The following is a 20834-nucleotide window of genomic DNA, read 5'->3' as shown; positions in this document are numbered from 1 at the left end:
CCTCACTCCGAGGAGGCCTCGGCACCCTTCTCCCTTTCTGGGGAACAAGAAGCTTGCTAAAGACTTGGGCCCTTTCCCCATCCCCTGGCCCCAGCCCTGGCTCCCCCAGACAAAAAGCTGCTTTACATGAGAAGAGCAGGCTGGCCTGGCCTTACCCGGGCACTCAAAGAGGCGGTAGCCCCTGACAGCGGAGAGACTGCCCCTTCCCCCACAAGGAGGCCTCATTTAGTTGCAATTAGCAATTCTTTGCAACCCCTGGGGCTGAGAGGGACAAGTGCCCTTACCTCCCAAACCCAGCTTCTGGGCCTGGGCGCCCCTTCCCTCATCTCTCTCCTCCCCTCCCGCTTCCAGTCCCTTCCTTACTGCCTCACCCCCAGCTCTCCTGCTAGTCTGCCAGCCTCCCTGGGGTTCTCCAAAGATTGAAGCACCCAAAGGGGCCAGACCAAGGGTAGCAGGAGCAGGGGTTAGGGTGGGGTGAAGTTGGGGCTGCCTAGACTGGGGGACTCCCGCCTTTACTCACATGGCCCCTTCCTCCTCTCTTCCCACTTGCCACCCTCTCTCCGAATCAGGCTTAGCTTTTCCATCAGTCAGAGGGGAGAGATGGAAGGAAGAGAAGTTCTCAGAAAGAGAACTGAAGACAAGGCGTGGGTGAGTTGTTGGTATAGGGCTGGGTGCTGAGGGAGCGGAGGAGGCTCTGTCTCAGATACAGTCTCCTTCCCTGGCTGGCCTAACCCTGGGTGTTACAATTTGGGCTCCCCCTTCCTTCAGGGGGCCTAAGAGTAGGGCAGGGGGCCTGGAGGCCTGATTCAACACCATCCAGGCAGAGAGAGGTAGGGTGGTGCAGCTTGGGAAAAGTAAAAGTGGAAATAGAATCAAGAGGCTCCTTTTAGGCTCCAACAAATCCACTCCTTGGTGTCTGATCCTCAGAAGGGGGTGCGGGTACGAGGGAGGGAGGGAGGGAGAGGGGAGAGGTCTCCAAGCCCCTTATCCCCGTTAGTAGTTTCCTCTGGGGTCCTCCCTTCCCTTCTGTCCAAGTCTCCGGTAGGCTTTTTCTGTCGCCACCAGGGGGAGCCCTAGGTACAGGGAAGGCTCCCCGGCTCCCCGGGAGTGGAGATACCTGGCTAGGTCTGCACTCGGGCCGCTTATCCTTCCCTCCACCAACCGGGCCTTCCTTTCCCCAGGAGAGTGAGCGTCCTGGAAGACAAAAGTCCAGCTAAGGAGGTTCTGCCCCTGCTTTAAGGGTATGTGGGGGGTCGGACGAGATGGCCAACACTGTGATTCAGCTGGTGATCAAGGGAAGAGGGAAGGTTAAGGGACTAAGGCTCCCCTGGGGTCATCTCAGTGCCACGTCCCCAGTGCAGCTCTTTTTGGAGGCGTCGGGGATTTCTGGATGGTATGATGGTGGTGGGGCATCTCCTAGGGATCTTCAGGATTTATGAAAGGAATAGGACACGGGAACTTCAAGGCAGAGCAGGAGGTTCCTGGTTGAGCTGAACTCAGCGGGGTTGTTTTGGGGGGTCTTCTCCCCATTTTCAGTGTTGATATTACACTACCCAGGCAGATGTGGAGGGGGTCATTGTTTAGGTTTGGGAAGTGAGAAAGACAGATCTGGCTCCTTTTACCAACCTCCGGTGCGCTCTCAAAACTCACGTCCTTAGAGCCTCCATCATATCCCCCGAGGAAACTGAGATCAGATGATGGCCCCAGGTGGTTGTAGGGAAGGAATCACTTAGCTTTGTTTCCTGTGGAATTTGCACATAACCCCCCTTTCCCTTCAGAAACCCCCAACCTCTGTTTGAGAAGAAAAAGTGCCCCATAAATAAAGAAAGGATGTGAGTTCCCACCCAGAGCTGAGGGGCCCAAAGGGGTAAATAGGCCAAAAGGAAAGTGAGGTCCTTCCCCTCAGGGGAGAGAGGCAGGGTTGGGCTCCTTTGGCGTCCAAAATCTGTCAGAGGGGAGTTTCACTGTGAGGCCCGATTCCAGGTCCTCAAAAGGGCAGGGGGGAGGCTGGGCATCTGGACACCTGGGATCTTGCCTCCTTTAGTTGCTGAGGTGCTTGGGTCTCTGGACCTGCAAAGCCTGTGAGGCCCTCATGGCCACCCACCTCCCCTGGGAGGAAGGAATTTAATGGGGGTCAAGTGTTGGAGCTCTGGGCAGGAAGCAGTTGTGAGCCAAAGGCAGGAAATGCTCCTCAAGAGCCATCCTCCCACAGCCAACCTCCTCTAAGGAGTTTGTTCACTGCACTCCCCTCTAGGAACAGTGAGAAGGGAGGACCTGGAAAGGGGAGGGAAATTGGGGCAGAGGTAGGAGGAGGCAGGCCTGCCACTCACCGCCCACCCCCTCTCCTATCCCGGCAGGAGCCTCATGCCGGCAATTTCCCCAGTCCCACCAGGCCCTCCCCTATTTTAGGTGTCTGGAGCTCCATCCTGCCAAGAGCCTTTGGCCCCACAGTCAAAGGCCCCTGCGTTCCAAGGTCTGCCGGCCTTGGCTCCCTTTGCTTATCCCAGGAGCACTAGATGCTCCAGCCTCCCTAATTGACTTGGGGTTCCCTCTGCTTTGCAGCTTTGGCCACTGCTGTCCCCACTGGTCTTCTCTCCAGGGCCAAATTCTACAGACCTTTGGAAGTCTGACTCAAAGCTGCCTGCATGATGAAAGGTTCCCTGGGCTCCTCCACCACTTTATTCTAACTTCTCAGAACACAGACCACATTTTCCCTTGTTTTAGAATTATCTGAGATCCTGTCTGTCTTTCCACTGGGCTGAGCGCTCCTAGAACTCCACTCCACTCCACAGAAATAAAAGGTGAGCCATCTATGCCATTTAAAATATTCTAGTAGCCACATTAAGAAGTAAAAAGAAAAAGGTGAAATTAATTTTAATAAATATATTTTATTTAACCCAATATATCCAAAATCTTATCATTTCTACGTGTAATCAATACAAAAATTGTTAATGCTAATATATATTCAAACTACATCTTTGGAATTCGGTGTGCATTTTACACTGACAGCACAACTCAGTCTGGTTCAGTCCTGTGCCCAGTGGTCACGAAGCTAGTGTCATATCGGACAACATTGTACTGAGATCAGAAGTGGAAGCCCATGTCTACATTAAAAGTCCAGATAGATCTTGTTTAAAAAGCCAGTTGTTGGACCCAGAGAGCTTGAGCTTGAATACTAGCTCACCCACTAGCTGTGTGACTTTAGACATGTCCCTTAGCCACTCTGTGCCTTAACTGTCTCGTCTGTAAAATGAGTCTAACAAGCCCCATAGGATTGTTGTGGGATTATGTGAAGTGCTTAGAACAATGTCCAGCGCACAGTAGGCACTCACTACAGGTTTGCTCGTCTTCATCTCTGCATGATGCTAACCTTGGCCTGAAACAATTGTTGGCTGGAAGACTGAATGAAAGAAATAATGCTCTGCGGTACAGCAGATTGAGGCAGGAATAAACTGGGTGGGGTGAGGGAGTTATGTCTGGAGAAGGTGGAACAGGACTGAGGAGGAAAAGGCTGTGGGTGGCTTGAGGAAAGCTCCTTAGAGGGCCAGACCTAGGTTTACAGATGTATGGCCATGGAATTTGGAAACAGTAACAGAGCAGCGTAAAGCTGGGGTGATTCATTGCTGAAATGAAGCTTCTGAGGTTCAAAGAAGGGAGGTCTGGAGCCTTCAGAAAACGCCTCATGGAGCAGGGTAAGGTTAGGAAAACCAGCCGGCATTGGGTGATAGGAGTTTGCTGAGTGCGTGGAGAAAGGGACTACTATGGGAGTCAGGCCCACCCCCTTGCTGGTACCCTTCCTCCCTCCAGCAGCGGGGCTCGTCGGAGGGAAGGGTCTGAGGGCTGCATTTTTAGGCCACAGCGCCCTCTGCTGGATTTGGGAACCAGGGGCAGCAGCAAGAGTGAGTGGTGCTGGAGTTTAAGGGAGACGAGGCGACAAAACCTTGGGCAGGGAAAATTCTGTGCCAGATACAGTCCTTTCCCATCCCCAGACAGTCCTGAGGAGATCACACAATCTGAATTCCTTGGTAAGAATGATAAGGAAGTTTATGCAAACTGAGCAGCCCCTGAAGTGTAATTGCTATTGGATCATCTTTATTTGCTCAGTTGGTGTAGATAAATGTGTGCTATATTAATTTCAACTCATAATCCTTTGGAGGTACAGGATTGTGAATCAGAGAAAAATAATAATAATAGCAATAATAACAACAAGAATAGCAGCTAACGCTTATGTAGCCCTACTATGTGCCAGGTACTATTGTTTTATTATTTTACGGATGAGGAACTAAAGCACAGAGAAGTTGACATCACCTGACCAATGTGACACAGCTGACAGATGGCAGAGCCAGAGTGAACCGGGCAGTCTGTCTCCGGAGTGTGTGCGCTGAACCATCACGCTACCTGCTGCTTCTCTGAGATCATCAAGAACATTATCTCCCGTACGTGAGAAATAGTGAGTCAGGTCCAGTTGCTCCATGAATCTAGACCTTTCTAGTTTTGTTTCAGATTTTCTCTATATATTTTTACAAATCATGCCTAACATTTGTTGATTTTTATTTTGTACACTAAATGCCTGCCAGGTGTTGTGCTAAACACAGTGTTGGGTAGTCTCATTGGAGCCCCACAATGGCCCTATGAGATGACTACCTTTTACAGATGGGCAGGTGTATTCATTTTCTATTGCTACATAACAAATGACGGTAGACTTATGGCTTAAAACAACACACATGTATGATCTCATAGTTCTATGGGTGAGAAGTCCAGGCATTCTCATTACAAGAATGTTTTCCCCCTTTTTTTCTTTCTTTTCTTTATATTGTATCTATATGAGAAGATGGATGTTAGCTGAACCAATTGCAGCAATCATTTCATAATATATGTAAATCAAACCATCACGCTGTAAGCCTTAAACTTATACCTTTGTGTATGTCAATTATTTCTCAATAAAACTAGGAAAGAACAAAGAAGGTCAGGCATGGCTTAACGGGTCCTCTGCTCACGCTCTCACAGGCTATAATCAAGGTCAATTGGACTGTGTTCTCATTTGGAGGTTTGAATGGAGAAGAATCTGTTTCCAAATTCGATCAGGTTGTTGGCAGAATTCATTTCCTCCAGGGTATAGGACTGAGGGTCCCAGCTTCTTTCTGGCTGTCAGCTAAAGGCAGTTCCTTTCCACCTGGGTTTTCCCATGTATCGGTCAGGGTCCTCCAGAAAAACAGCACAAGTAGGGTGTGTGTGTGTGTGTGTGTGTGTGTGTGTGTGTATAAAGATATTTTTTCTGAGGAATTGGCTTATACAGTTGTGGGGGCTGCTGGCAAGTCTGAAATCCACCCACATTACTGAGAATAAGCTCCTTTACTGAAAGTCAACTGATTGTATATATCAGTTTACAAAATGCCATGTGTACAAAATACCTCCACAGTAACACCTAGATAAGTGTGTGATTGAATAACTGGGTACTGCAGCCTATGCAAGTTGACACATAAAACTAACCATCACACCTAACATGGCTGCTTGCTTTACCAAGTCAGCAACTCACTCTAGAGTAAGTTGGCTAGCAAGAAGGAGTCTTACATAATGTAACCAATTATGGGAGTGGCATCCCATCCCCTTTGCCATATTCTACAAAGTTAGAAGCAAGTCGTGGGTTTTGCCCACAGTCAAGGGAAGGGGTTACACAAGGGCGCGAACACCAGGAGGTGGTGACATCTCAGAGTCTGCCCATCATAGAGCTAAGAATCAGACAAGTTAAGGAGAGGCCCAAGATCACACAGTGATAAAGCTGGTGGTCTGTTAATGGCTCTTCTGGAAGCACCCTGCTCTGCTACTTGCTGGTTCCACTTCCATGTGCTAGTTCAGGTTCCCATCTCTCCCCAAAGAACTTGGCCTCTCCTAGGTTCAACGGTCACATACAGGCTGAGAATGCCAAATCCAGGCCTCCTGGCTCCAGACAGTCTGGTTCTCATCTGCCTGTATTTTCATTCAAGTGTCAGCACATCTCAAACACAGTGTGGTGAAAAGACCCTGGTCTGGTCTCAGCTTTGGTTCAGCCACCAGCTCTCTGAGGACCCTGGCAAATCCCTGGACCTTGCCTCTCAGTTTCCTGGACTCCTCCCTTCTCACACCCCTGACATCCAATCCTCTCCATTTATTCCCTCTCACATCTGCCCACCATGCTTCATCCTCACTGTCTTTCAGTGATATCTCTTCCATTCATGTCTCCTTCCGATCCATTTTGCATAGCAGCTGGAATGATCATGTAATCCACTCCTGAAAACTTTTCAATAACTTTCATCCGCTCTTGGCCTCAGGGCCTGACCTGGCAGTCCCTGCGTGGCTGAGCTCTGGTTCATATCTCCAGCCTCCTCTCCTGCATACAGGTCCATGGACCCAGAGACCATGAACCACTGTGATTCTAGAACCAAGCACCATGCTCGACACCTAGGAAGACCCAACACATATCTGATAAATGACAGGGATGGATGTGTGAAAAGAGGGAGCTGAACCAGATAACCCTTAGGTCCTTCTTGTGACTCCTATAATGTCTGCTTTGTCTAGTAACACTCATCCCAGACAGCCAGGTGCTTTTGTGAATAGCTTCAACTGGATCCCCAGATGGACCACAGCAGAACTTATTGCCATTCCCATGCCTTTGTTTTTATTTTTTTAGTGATTTCCCTACAAATTATATCCTATAGTTACATACAGAGCGTGTTGTTTTGTTCTGTACCCTAAACACTACAATGTGCATTAAAGTTTAGAGTAAATCAATACCTATACTTACCTTCCTCCTGAACCATGGAAGACTTTACCTTCATTTATCATTTATGTTGTACTTTCTAATTATTTTTTTTAACCTCATTGGACATTAGTATTGTTGTTTATATAGTCAATGCTTTAGATTTATGTACACATCTTTACTCCTCACTGCTTCTAGAAATTATTTTTATTTTTTATTGAGATGTAATTCACCATTTTAAGTGTACAATTCAGTGGTTTTTAGTATATTCATGAGGTTGTACAACCATCACCAATAGTTAATTCCATAACATTTTCATCAACCCCAAAAAGAAATCCTGTACTCATTAGCAGTCATTACTTATTCCTTTCTATCCCTAGCGACTGGCAACCACTAATCTACCTTACATCTCTATGGGTTTGCCTATTCTGGACATTTTGTATAAATAGAATCATACAATATGTGGCCTTTTGTGTCTGGCTTCTTTCACTTAACAATGTTGTCAAGGTTTATGTCATAACATGTATCAGTACTTCATTCCTGTTTATGGCTGAATAATATTCCATTGTGTGGCTACACCACATTTTGTTTATCCCTTCATCTGTTAATAGACATTTGGGTTACTTCCACTTTTTGGCTATTATGAATAATGCTGCTATGAACATTTGTGTACAGGTCTTCTTTCCTTCTTGCATCACAGACCTTACATCTAGGATCACTTTCTTTCTGCCTGAATTGCATTCTTTAGAATTTTCTTCAGTGAGGCTCTGCTGATGGCAGACTTTCCTAGTTTGCAGTTGTTTGAAAATTCACTGTTAAACTCTAGGTCAGAAGTTATTTTCTTTTCAGCATGTTCAAGATATCATTCCACTGTCTCCTGGCTTCTGTTCATTGCTGTTGAGAAGACTGCTCTTAAGACTTTCTATATTTGGCATCTGGAGTTTCATTGTGATACATCTACCTGTGGATTCTCTTTGATTGATCTTGCTTGGGATTCTTTGGGTTTCCAGAACTTGCGGATTGATGCCTTATCAGCACTGGAAGATTCTCAGACGTTATCTTTCGAATCTTGCCCTTGTCGCATCCTCTTTTCTTTATAGGACTCTGGTTAAACAATGTTAGACCTTCTTACTATATTCTCCATGTTCCTCAACCACTTTTCTCTCTTTGCCCCTCTTTTCTGCATTCTGGGTCGTTTATTCTGCTCTATCTTCCAGTGCCTTTATGAGATCCACTTTCCCTTAGGCTTTGCCCTGGAAATTCATAACTCTCTTGTCAAATATCTGTGATATTATTAAGGAGACTTAACAAATCTTTTCTACAGCATTTGCAGTTGTTTTCAAGGGGAATGTCGGTCTGAATAATTTAGCCCATCATTCATGAAAACGGAAGTTCTACCATCCTCCTCATTCCCTCTACTTGGTATATAGTCTCCCTTCCCTGCTGCCCCAAATTAGAGCTATTCTCCAAAGACTGCCTCCAATTCCACCTCTTACATCGGCCCTTCCCCTTCCTACCCTTTTTGAGTTCTCCTACCCAGGGCCTAGAAAAGATTGTCTCCCATTCAGTGGTAGCACTTGCATTGTTAACTTATCAGTAAATTACAGATTGATTTATTGTCTCCCACACTAGATGATCTGCTCAGAGAAAGCAGGAATAGCCCCAACCAGTGGCTCCAAAGCCTAGCAAATCAGGGGATGTTGTGGGAATGTGAGAGATTTGGGTTCAGTAGGGTTGACGTAGTTTCTGGTGTCTAGCCAGGCATTTGGAGGTGCAGGTTAAGACCTTCCTCTCCCAACACTGCTGCATTAAACCCCTTTTAGCCCCACTGGACCTCGTTTCCCAGAGCTGGAGGATACTGGGAGTGAGAGCTTCAGGTCTGGAAACTGGGGTTCTGAGATCTCATTGGGGCAGGCGACGAGACCCGAAGGCACTGCATTGCCTCGGTACGACGGTAGGTGGCAGCACACAAATTCTCATTACAGCTCTGGGAGCTGTTCGTGCGCTTCCGGGTTGGGCCAGGACCTAACAGGGCAAGAAGGAATGTGACTGCCTCAAGTTGGACCTCCTTTTAGTCCCCAGTGCCCAAAATAGAATACGATAAACAACCTCCCCTCCAACCCGTTCCCTGTCCCTTTTTCCCTGGGCTCTGTGCTAGGCAATCACCACTAAATTGCAGTTTCCCGGTCCAGTTGTCTCTTGCCATCTAATCTTTCCCTTCCTGTACCACCTGCTGGAAGGCTCTCCCTTTCAATCCACTCTCCTAACCATTCTCAGCTCAAGCTGTTCTTTGTTGTTTTTGTTTTTTGAACAGGTTACAATGATCATAAACTTCATCTATGATAATGAGTGCCAAGAAAAGTATGAAAAAGAAGAGCGTGAGCATTAAACCAAGCGTGGAGTTCTGAGGACAAAGCCCTCTGCGACAGGCCTGTGCCTCTGCCTGGAACTGTCTGTCCCAGTTTATAGCACCCAGCTCTCAGCTCAAATGTCACCTCTTTCAGAGGTGTCACCTGATTGTCGCTGAATTTCAAGTAGCCTCACCCAGTTCCTCTCTATCATATCACCTGCTATCACATCATTATCTTCCCGGCACCTGGCCATATCTGAAATGATCTCATTTGTTTACTTGTGTATTGTCTGTCACCCCCACTCCCTCCCCCAGAGACCTTTCCTCCTACCACGCTCACTTCAGTATCTCCAGCACCTAGAACAGACTAGGCTGCTTCAGACTAAGGCACATGATAAATAATTCACGAATAAGGGAATGAATATGCTGAAGAATGTGCTCCCGGAAGCTGGTCTAGCATATTGGCCATGCAGCAAAGTCCTATGGCCAGTAAGGTTTTCTTTCTTTCTTTCTTTCTTTCTTTCTTTCTTTCTTTCTTTCTTTCTTTCTTTCTTTCTTTCTTTCTTTCTTTCTTTCTTTCTTTCTTTTTTTCTTCCTTTCTTTTTTCTTTGAATTACGTTTGAATGCCTTTGGGCATCCCAAATACCACAGGCTCCTTTTCTCCCACTGCCTTAATTCCATCCCAATTCATTCACTCAAGTTCCTGTCTTTCCTGGGGGTGAGGGGTGGGGGCACGGGGACAGGGATGGACAGACCACATTTGAATCTTATTAGCTATGTGATCATGAGCAAATTATTTGACCTCTCTGAGCCTTGCCTCTTCATCTGCCCAATGAAGTTAATTATGCTACCAGCTATTTGGATTATTTTCAGATGAAAGGAAATGACACCCACAAACTGCATGTAAATACTAAAATGTTTAATAAATGCCACTATTATTAATTTAAGAGAAGAGTGATAAGATGGGAAGAACTTGGGGTTCTGCTTCTAGCTCTTCATTTACTACCTGTGTGACCTTGGCCAAGTGACTCTATCAGCCTGAGCCTCCCTATCCTCTTCCATAAAATGATTGTGATAACAGTGACAGCTATTTCATAGACTATTGGGATTATCAGAGAATGTTTGAGATGAACGTATGAGGTGTTCTTACCTTTCCCTATGAAGCACTGGGGAGGGTACCACAGGAGGGACCTAGGGAACAACCCCTTCTGTAGCATGTAGCCACCAGGAGCCTGCTGTCCTTTGCATTGTATCCCAGGAGATGCTAGGTCCACAGGGCCCAAATAGAAACAGCTTCTCGTTTCACCATCCAAACTTCCTCTCTCCATGATGGGAAAGGGTTAAAAGTCTGATTTCACAGATAATCAAGGTACCTCCCTGCCTCTGACTATGCCAAAAAGAAAAAGAAAAAGAAAAGGCTACCCTTTGTGCCTTCCAAGATGTGCAGGTTCCAGCTAATGGGGTTCAGGACATGCTACCTCCAAATAATGGCAACCTGACATATTGCCTATTTCAAATTGAAGGAATTTAAGAAATGGCATGTGCAGGAAGGACTTTCTGACCTTCCCCTGAAGCAGATCATAAAACCATGTGGGAAGTGCCTTCCCTATACCAGGAAGAAAGGCACATCCTTATCTCTGAAGACTAAGGGACAAGAGAGGAATCTGAATGAACAGGCCTTGCTAACTTTCCCCCAGTTTACTACATGTAGCTCATACCCTCTGTCCTGTCAACTCTTTCCATAACCTTCCACTCTTCATTAATCCTAGTATAAAACCACTCAGGTTTAACCATTTCTTTAGGTCTTCATTTCCTTACGAAGGCTCCCATGTTACTTAAAACTTATATTAAGTAAATGTTATGCTTTTCTCTTGTTAATCTGTCTTGTTACAGGGGTCCCAGTCAAGAATTTTGAAAGGTAGAGGAAAAAGGTAGTTTTCATCTCTTATACAGCCCTCTATCCAACTTACTGACCCTATGTTTTTTGCAGGCTGGGGGTCATAGTATCAGTCTTATTCTTGCCTTTTGGCTGCCAAGAGCCTGACCTTGGGTGAGGGTGAGGGGTAGGGATGCCTGGAGGAAACAAGGGCCTCCTAAGCCTGCCCCAGCTCCTTCCTCCTTTGTGGTCAGTGCTCTGCCCTTTTCTTGCTCCCATCAGCCATTAGTTTCAGCCTGCACATTGCTTTCTCTCCCATGCCTGTTCCTACTGGACAAACTTCTAGTCTGGTGGCAGGCAATAGAGGTTTATCAGTGGGGCTCTGGAGCCAGGCAGACCTTGTTTGAATCCAGGCTCCACTTCTTACTAGTTGTGTGACCTTGGACGAATTCATATAAGTCTCAGTTTCCTCGCCTGGAAAATGGGGTTAACGTAATCATAGTACTGACCTCCAGGGTGGCTGTGAGTATCAAATGAGATAATTCATGGAGAGCTGTTAGCATGGTACATGGCACAGAGTAAGCCCTCAGAAACGGCGGCTAAATAAGGATAACATTTTAAATTGTTTAACAACTGTTCTCCCTGACAACATATGGGACAATTTGAGCATCAAGATGAATAATAATGATAACAGATTATAAAATTGAAAGAAATAAACAGAATCCGTGAGTCTACAGTGATATCGAAAAATGATGGAGGGTGGGGGGGAGAAAGCTCTTCTTTATAGAATTCCTACTAATAAATGTAGAAGAAATGATAGAATTAGAGAATCATAATTTTGTAACCATCATTTATAATAAATAATTTGAGCAAGGATCATCAGTGGATGATAAAACCATTCAGTGAAAGGTGGTTGAAAAATAAGATACTCATGGTATTCAAAGTATCAGAATATATCTCTGACTACTAAGGTACTCAAAGTATCATTCTTTACCACGGAGTGGTCTGGCTGACAACACCTTAACAAGAAATGAAACTCAAGATCACTGAGGAAGGGATGAATTGACACCATGTGCTTTGTGATAAGGTGCACTGAGGAGGAGACAGTATTATCTATTTAGTATTCTTGCTATATGTTTAACCAGAATCTAATCATAAGGCAGACAAATCCCCATTGAGGGATAGTCTAAAAATAATGGACTTGAACTCTAAAAATGTCAATGTCATGAAAGACAACCAAAGGCAATGGAACTGCTGTAGACTAAAAGACAGTGAAGAAACATGACAGTTAAAAATAATGCCTGATCTTTGATTGGATCTTGGATCAAAAACAAAAATTGGAGAACTTTGAATATGGACTTTATAGTAGATAACATTACATTGCATTAACACTACATTTCTTGAGTGTTGTAATGGCATTGTGGTTATGTAGGTGGATGTTTTTTATTTTTGGGCAATACATGCTAAAACTATTTAAGAGTTTGGGGGCAAAAAAATAATTGTCCTCCCATCCTTAGATGTTCTTCTCGTGGGGCTAATAATCAAATTAACATGAAACAGATTAACAAGAGAAAATAACCAAATTTAATACACATATACATGCGGGGGTGCCATAAGAATATGAGACCCCAGAATACATTGGACAATTTAGGCTTATATGCCATTCTGGAGCTAAGGATAAGGGGCGGTGTTGTGGTTTGGGACTTCAAATGGCTGGGGGCCGATTCACATGAGATGAAAAGGCAAATGTTTAGTAAATAAATGTTTGCTGGGCCATCTCTAACAATGGGACACAGAGAGGACTTTGATCAAATGGGCCTTGCTCGATTCTTCACTGTCTGTCACATACTATTTCACGTTAAATCATAGTCATCTATGATGATATCTCCCTTTTTGGAGTAGGCCCTCTCTCTAAATTCTTTTAAACAGTTGGGGGGAAGGTCAAAGGTTTTTCCTGAATCTTTTGTTTCTTAAAAATAACCAGCTTTGGGGTGGCCAGTTAACTCAGTTGGTTAGAGTGTAGTGCTAATAACACCAAGGTTGCAGGTTCAATCCCCGCATGGGCCAGTGTGAGCTGTGCCTTCCTAAAAAATAAATAAATAACCAGCGTAAAATAGTCAATATCCCAAAAAGACATATTTTGGGGTGGCAAACTCTGCTCCCTCTCAGGGGTGAAGTGTCAGGATATCTGTATCTTACTTTCAATGGTTCAGGAAAAAACAGCAACGTATACATGCACATACAGAGAGGGGAGGGGAGTATATGTGGCAATTTAAGAATTGAAGAATCCTGAATTGTACACTTAAAAGTGGTTAAAATAGTTAAAAATGTTGTTATAGATATTTAAAAACTAAAAACAAAAACAAATGGAAGAATCTAGTTGAAGAGTATGTGGATGTTCACTGTTCTATTCTTTTAATTTTTCTATAGGTTTGAAATTTTTCAGAATAAATTGGGGAAAAAATATTAACAAGGAAAAATTTAACAGCCAGCTGGCTTGACACTCCCTCTTGTCAGATTTGGGGGTGGGGGGCATCCAGGAGGCCCTTTCCTCCACCAGAAGTTAACCCTTTAGTTGCCAAAGGAGGGCCAGGGATTTGAGTGGTTGTGGCAGTGATGAACACAGGCCACAACCTTTTTGTCAATCTTTTTATCAAAGATTGGAGGCTTTTCAATATTTTAATAACTGGTACAACTCAATTTATGAATACCGGCTTTAAGTTAGTTTTGATTCTAACACATGCTCTGTTCATGTCACTTCCCTGTCCAAAAACCTGCAATACTTCCCCATGGCCTAAAAGACATCAAAACTCTTTAGTTCCACCATCATATTAATAATAATGATAATAATATTAACAATGGCTATCACTTATCTGGAGATTATGATGTCAGGCCCCATTGGGTACCTTACATAAGAATAGCTACATAAGAATAGGGCCGGTTGGCTCAGTTGGTTAGAGCATGATGCTCATAACGCCAGCGTTGCCAGTTTGATCCCCACATGGACCAGTGTGAGCTGCGCCCTCCACAACTAGATTAAAATAACTGTTTGACTTGGAGCTGACGGGTCCTGGAAAAGCACACTTAAAATAAATAAAAGTTAAAATAATAATAATAATAATAATAGCTACCATCATCTTTCCGATAACCCTCTGAGGTGGGTGTTATTCTCCCAGATATATTGAAGAGGAAACAAACTGGGTGCTGAGGGACTTGGCCAGAGTCATACAACCTGGCTATACTTATTGCTCCAGGAACCAGGACAATATTCTTATCTCTAAGCCTCAGTTTCCCCATTTGTAAAATGGAGATAACCATGTTTTGTTTCCTGCCACTTAGGTGATGAAAATTAATTTGGTAATCCATGTAAAGTGTTCAGCATAGTGCCTGGGATAGCCAGCTCTCAGTTCTTTAGTTGTGGAACATGTTATTATTTCTTGTATTATTAGATTCATGTGTTATTGTCAGGGATCATTTTTAGAGACAGAACTGATTCTGATATTCAGGTTTCAGTTCTTAAACCCTAGAAGAAATGCCAACATCTTAGTTTTTAAACCCTAGAAAAGATCTTGTCCTGTTTATCTTTGTGTCCCCCACAGTGCCTGGATCATGATACTCAACATACGTTTCTTTAATTGAAAATACAGTGACTTAATCACATCTCTAGGTAGTGGCCAGGGAGCAGGCCTTCACTTCACATTGTGATCTGTTATGAGGATTAAATGGCTTAAAATACGCAAAGTGCTTTAAACAATTCCTAGTGTGTAATGTGTAGTGAAACAATTGTCCATGCCAGCTAATCGTCTATTCTTTCACGATTAGAGAAATAAGACAGCATAGAAAATCCCAAATGGTAACTCATCCTCAAATCACTTTGGTGGGCTCTGGGACTCAGTCTAGTATATTTCTCTATTAAGATCTATGTTGGATTTGGCCCAGTAAATAAATGAGTTTGTAATCACTAAAGGATGATGAGAGAGATTCCTTAAACATTAGCCATGGATAATCTATAATCAGGTAATAATGCAGTATTAACTAATATTTATTGAGCATTGAATTTTTGTTTGTAATTGAAGCAATATGGATCCATAGGCTAAAAAGTCAAATAGTTCTGTCTGGCTTTTTGTGAAAAATGGCAATTCCTTTCCCTAGTTCTTCTCACCACCAATTCATGTTATTTGGAGCCAACCACTTTCAACTCTTTTAGCTCTTTCTTCCTTATTTTTATCATGCTTATTTCTAAATAATGTGCTTATACTAATATTTCTTGATTTTTTTTTTCAAATGTAGACATTACCTATTGAATTCCCATTATGGAAGAAGATTTAGCTCTCTCAAATTATCCTCCATTTCCTCTCCCACACCCTCACAATATATTTTTATCAAACACATGTTAGGTCAATATTTACTTTTTATATTATTATGATTGTAAATATTATTCACAGTTAAACCGTGTTGTGTGGCAGGCTTACAATGATTACATTTTTTCCTTACAATTTAATGCCCTTTTTTTTCTCATGTGCTTAGTTTTCTATTTTCTTTCCTTCTTTCCTTCTTTCTTTCTTTCCTCCTTCCTTCCTTTCTGGGGAGCATAGCGCACAGTGGCCAATGCGGGGATCCAAACGGCAACCTTGGTGTTATTAGCACCATGCTCTAACCAACTGAGCTAACCGGCCACCCCCTGTTTTCTATATTCTTATCACTGACTTTGCTCTACACACTTTAGAGAAGTATAAATATTTTTTTTCAAACCCACTAGCTATTCCATCAGATTTCTTTTAGTCTAGCCAACAGCCTTCCTGGGTCCTCTGTCCTCCGGTATCCTCCGGTTCTCATCAAGACTGGGTGTTTTTCAGGCCTGCGCAGTTGTTAATCCTGCCATGTCTCTACACAGTCACCCTGGGAATTCTCTTTGCCTTTTTCTCAGGTTGTTTCTCTGCTTTCTGGATCTCAAGTCTCCCTTTTTCTTGTTTTACTCCTTTGTTTTGCTGTAGAACATCTGCTGGTGGCTTCCAGAGAACAGTAAATAGGCAATAAATTTTTTTGAGTTCTTGCAGGTCAAAAATGTCATTTTTCTCTTTCACAGTTGATGAATGGTTGGCAAGATATAGATTTCAAGATTGAAAACCATCTCTTTTTAGAATTTTCAGGGCATTACACCCAGTTCTTCCTGTCCAGTGTTTTGGAGAAGTCTAACATTGTTCCAATTCCCAGTCCTTCAGAGGTGACCTATTTTCCTCTTTAGAAACCTTTAGGAGCTGCTCTTTGTCATATGTGTCCTGAAATTTCACAATACTGTACCTGGCAGCAAGTTATTTTTTATTCATTGTGCTGGGTCCTTTCAATTTAGAAACTGTCTGTGCCCTTAGTACTAGAAAATGTTTACATGTCATTTCTGTAGATGCTCTTTCTTCCATTTTCCCCATTCTTTCTGGAAATCCTACTATTCAGATATTGGGTTGATCCTCACATTTTCTTATCTTTTCTTTCCCATTTTCCATCTCATTCATTCAACAAATCCTTATTTTGTGCCTACTATGTTCCATTTATTAATCTAGGTACTGGGAGTATAGAAGGGAATAAAACTGAGAAAAATACCTGTTCTCATGGAGTAATAAATACGTACTATGGAGAAAAATAAAATTAGGGAAAGAGGCTAGGGAGTTCAGAACATAGGACTCTAATTTTAAATAGGATGATCAGGGAATAGCTTACTGAGAAACTGACATTTGAATAAAGACCAGAAGAGGAGGAGGCAACCCACGTGGATATCTGGGAAAGAATGATAGTTAGAAAGAACAGCATATACATAAGGCCCTAAATGGGGCAGGCTGAGGCAGGAGCAGGCTTGTGGGCTGAAGGTATAACCGGGAGGTCAGTGTGGAGCAGGGAACTGATGTGATCTGACTGACCTTTTTACAAGATCACCATAGTACCTTTGTTGAGTGTAGGGGGTCAGGGTGGAAGCAGAACACTTAGTAGCTATTGCAATAATTAAGGAGAAAGTGAGGGTGGTTTGACCCACCTATTTACTGTTTTCTGGGAGATTTTCATAGCTTTATTTTCTAACTCTTCTATTGAAATGTTCATTTCTGCTTACGAAATTTTAACTTCCAAAACTTATTTCTTAATGTCTGAATCTTTTTTCTTTTTTGGCATCCTATGTTCCCTGATGATGTGATCTTATATTTCCGTGAATATTGATTATAATTTTTTTATGGTTTTTTTTGCTGTTTCCATTATCTCTGGTTTCTCTGAATTCCATTTTCTGTTTATTTTGTTTTGTTTTTGGGTGGAGGTATCAGTCTTTCTTATTACAGGTTTCCTTCAAATGTCTGGTAATCCTTGGCTATTCCTTCTTACATAACAGCTGAGTGGAAGCTCTGTGTGGATAGGGCTTCCTGAATGACAGATTTTTCTGTGGGCTATTTGGGCAGGAACCACTTTATCTTAGGAAGGCCCCATCCCTCATTCCCATTTTTTGGTATGTGTGTTTTTTTCCCCTTAAGCCAATTCCCAGAGATAGATCCTGTCTCTTGCTGAGAGAAGCCCGACCAGAATGTTGGCTTTTACCAATCTGTCAATTTGCAGCATGGTATCACCTTCCTTAGTTTGTGCCAGGTATCTTAAAATCTCTCTGGTTCAGCCTTCCAGAGGAAAACCCTCCGGCTTGCTACCTGGGTGGGAAAGGGATTGAGTCTAACTGCTCCCTAAACTGCCCTGTAACCAGTCCTCCTGTTTTCAGCCCCATCCACACCCTCACCTTCAGTGGTACCTCCAATTCCCGAGCCTTTCAGGTTACCTCAGCATTGATCAACTTGTTTCCTGGCTTCCCCGCTCCAGGGCGTTGCCTTCTCCATTCTACTAACGCCATTTCCATTTAGAAGCTTTCCAGTTTCCAAAAGGTTGTTGACATCTCATGTCTGCTATTGTCCCTTATTCAGGTCTCTTTGTCCATGTGTATTCATTCCCTTCTCATTCTTTTACTGTCACTGTAGTGGGGTTTGGAGAGTGAGAAGAGGTAAATGTGCCATGTGCATCCATGTGATTCAATCTGCCCCATTTACCCTCAAGTCTCTTTACAATTTTTAAATTCTGTGTGTTCTGCCTCTCAGTAGATAGGGAGCTCTTTTCACTGCTTAGAGATGTACTGTTCGGACTGGGGATTGGGTGAGGCAGAGGGTAACAAAGGAATAGAAGATACACACCCTTCCTCCAAAAAGTTACATTCCCTTTGACTCTGTCAGGGTAGGTACGGGCCATTTTTCCATTGTGTGATTTGTCAACTACTCTTTAAAAAGCAGGGAGGTCCTACTACCCCTCCTGTGTTTTCTGTAGTTTGGCTAAGGGAGTAAGAGGGCTGAGTGGGGTCCTCAGGATGGTCATAAAATGTAAAACTCTGATTCATAACCCACACAAAGTTAGTGGGGGACACTGGCAGAGATAACCAAATTCAATTTCCTTATTTTATAAAAAGGAAACAGAAGCCCGGACAGCTTTATTTGAGTTTTATCAACTTTGGTCTCTTGAGAAGTACTTCTCTGAAATAATCGCTTGAAAATGCAGAGTTCTTAGCAGTCATTGGTCCTTTGGTTTTCAAGTTCCCTCTGCCCCAAGGGGCCCCTTGCTGTTTCTCAGGTCAAAAGTAGTTTCAGAGGTCGTCCCTCTCATCGCTGCACCCAGTTTTACTTTATGTAGCACTCGTTAATTCTTGAAAGTATGTAATTATTATTTATCTGTATCCCTCATTGGAATGTAAGCGCTAGAAGAGATCACCGTTTAATCCTCAGGGCGAACTGGGATTCGAAACAGTCTGGCTCCAAAAGCCGCACTTTCAACCAATCCGCTATATTATGCTGCCATTTGGTGACTAAAGCAGAGGAAGAGCTTCTGCAAACACAAGGAAGCATGAAGGTAGAAAAAAAGAATCGCACTGAGAAGGCGAGCAGGTGGCAAACACCCAACTCCGTGTGTACTATGCCCCCTGTGACCTCCCCGGAAGCACTTGCTGCTCTGCGGAGCGGGTGCGCACGCGCGGCAGCTGGGGTTGCCCTGGGCGGCGCGCGGAGCGGGGACGAGAGGGAAAGTTCCACTTCCGAGGCTGAAAGGCGCCTGCGCCGGCTAAGCTCACGTCAGACGCGCCTTCTTGCTGCCTCCCTCCCTCGCCTGCGCGCGCCGGGTGGGCGTGGGAGGAGGCGGGGAACAGGGAAGAGGAGCGAGGGGGCGGGTGTCGCGGGTGGGAAGGAGCGAACCGGAGAGCATCGTCCTGAGAAGAGTGAAGGCGGCAAAATGGCGGACCGCTTCTCCCGCTTTAACGAGGACCGAGACTTTCAGGTAAACACGGGCGTCGCCGAGGATCCGGGGAAGGCGCTGGCCAAGCCGGAACCTTTTCCTCCTCCCCTCCCGGCTCTCTTTCCTTCCAGGTTCTGCTCTGGCTTACGAACCGGCTCACTCTTCTCCCTCCTCAGATTTCTCCGGGGGCCTCCCGGCTTGAGGCGAGGCCGCATCTCCTCTCACCCCGTATTCTCTTATCGCTTATACTCAGGCCGCCGGTTTTGCGGCTTCGGCCTGTTTGGGCTTCTGGTTTTGGAACCCCGGCCTGTCCGCGGGTGGAGGCCTGTGCTTTTCTGGGTCTTCCCAGCCTGTGGAGGAGCAGGGCTAGGCTCCCCGGGGAAAAGAGGGTTGGGTCGGGAAGATTTGGAGCGAGTGTTGCTCAGACCAGGAATTCCGAATCCCTGGATTTTGCTTGCACGGCTCTCTTTGAGAGTCCTTCTCCGTCTTGCCTCCTTCTAATAAATAAATTCATTGTCTATTTCTCCATTTCTTCACCCGGAAAAGGGTGCCTTCGTGGTTAGTCAAACATTGAGATTTCCCGGGGCATAAATGTTGCTGTTGACATTAGGCCGTTAATTGGATTTGGAAAACAGCAAGTTATAGGACTATGGTTGATGTAAGCTTCGCCCCGAATCCTACCTGGAAAGACGATTTGTAAGAAGCGTAATGATAATGGACTTTCCAAGTGTGTGATAACTAGTGCCCAAACCTTAATTTTTCTCTCTTCAGTTGCAAATGTCGTATGGGAAAATGCCCTTGTGATGACAACCATCCATTAGTGAAGAAAAAATAAAGGCAAATTAGAGTAACTCGTCTTTCGACTGTTTAAAATACCTTCCTGTTGAGCATTGTTACCGCAGAAATCTCGGCGACTAAAAGGGATTCAGTAGAGATTGGCTATTTCTAGGGTAAAACACATCCTTAGAGTCTCAAAGAAACTACTGCATTACTACCGCATATCCTGGCAACAGCAATTTGGGTCAGAGGCTGAACATCACAACTCAAGTTTTTATCCTGCTGCAGATCTTCCTAAATGTATTAATAGCACGGGAATACACTGTAGATATATTTCAGAAGGCGGTTTGAATTCCCTGAGATCACTGGGTTGGTAAATAAATAGGTTAAATAAGCAGTTAAACCAACACAGAACAGTCGAGTGCATAGAACGCTTATTTGAAGTTTTGCAGCCGTAAGGGATCTGGGGCTGTTCAGAAGCCTTGTGATCATGCGCCTGCTGTACAGCTGCAGCACAATACACGATCTCAAGGTGTTTAAGGATATAGTGCAGGTCCAGGGAAGTTTGAAGCAGTTCATATTAGCTGTTTGATCCCTGAGAAAGATTGTCCTGTACCTAGCAACATAAAACGAGTAGTTTGCAAGAGGTGGGGCTTTAGTAGTAATTTTTAAAGAGACATGTTGATATCTAAAACCCACCGTGCTTTTCAGAGGAGACAATTTCAAGGTGACCTGATAAAATTGAAAATAGGTAATATGGACAGTTCAATTTTGAGGGGAAAATGTCTGTCAACTACAGGATT

At 44.1% G+C, this 20834-nt stretch overlaps 1 protein-coding gene and 1 long non-coding RNA gene across 11 annotated transcripts in view; both read left to right on the top strand.

Annotated features, from left to right (window-relative positions):
* Nucleotides 1–285: 285 nt before the first annotated feature.
* On the top strand, nt 286–4898 carry LOC141568880 (uncharacterized). Of its 3 annotated transcripts, XR_012492127.1 has the most exons (4): nt 286–448; nt 570–648; nt 2563–2801; nt 4250–4898. It is a non-coding gene; the product is annotated as an uncharacterized LOC141568880 (long non-coding RNA). The 3 variants fall into 3 exon arrangements; XR_012492129.1 differs by lacking the exon at nt 286–448 and having other exon boundaries at nt 470–648; nt 2725–2801; XR_012492128.1 differs by lacking the exons at nt 286–448; nt 570–648 and adding an exon at nt 1109–1241 and having other exon boundaries at nt 2725–2801.
* Nucleotides 4899–19016: 14118 nt separating this feature from the next.
* GPATCH8 (G-patch domain containing 8) overlaps nt 19017–20834 on the top strand; it is a 79413-nt gene continuing 77595 nt past the window's right edge. For 4 of the 8 annotated variants that reach the window (XM_074319693.1, XM_074319695.1, XM_074319692.1 and 1 more), the window contains exon 1: nt 19232–19296. Coding sequence is in view for 1 of the 8 variants with exons in the window: in XM_019752268.2 (XP_019607827.2) it covers nt 19252–19296 (45 nt within the window). In the remaining 7 variants the exon portion in view is untranslated. Of the gene's footprint in view, nt 19297–20834 lie in introns of all 8 variants that reach the window. The other 4 variants (XM_019752271.2, XM_074319694.1, XM_019752268.2 and 1 more) reach the window with 3 other exon arrangements.

The sequence above is a fragment of the Rhinolophus sinicus genome, linkage group LG15 (assembly GCF_036562045.2).
Source record: "Rhinolophus sinicus isolate RSC01 linkage group LG15, ASM3656204v1, whole genome shotgun sequence".
In the NCBI taxonomy this organism is placed as follows: Eukaryota; Metazoa; Chordata; class Mammalia; order Chiroptera; family Rhinolophidae; genus Rhinolophus; species Rhinolophus sinicus.
This window is presented reverse-complemented; position numbering and strand designations above follow the sequence as displayed.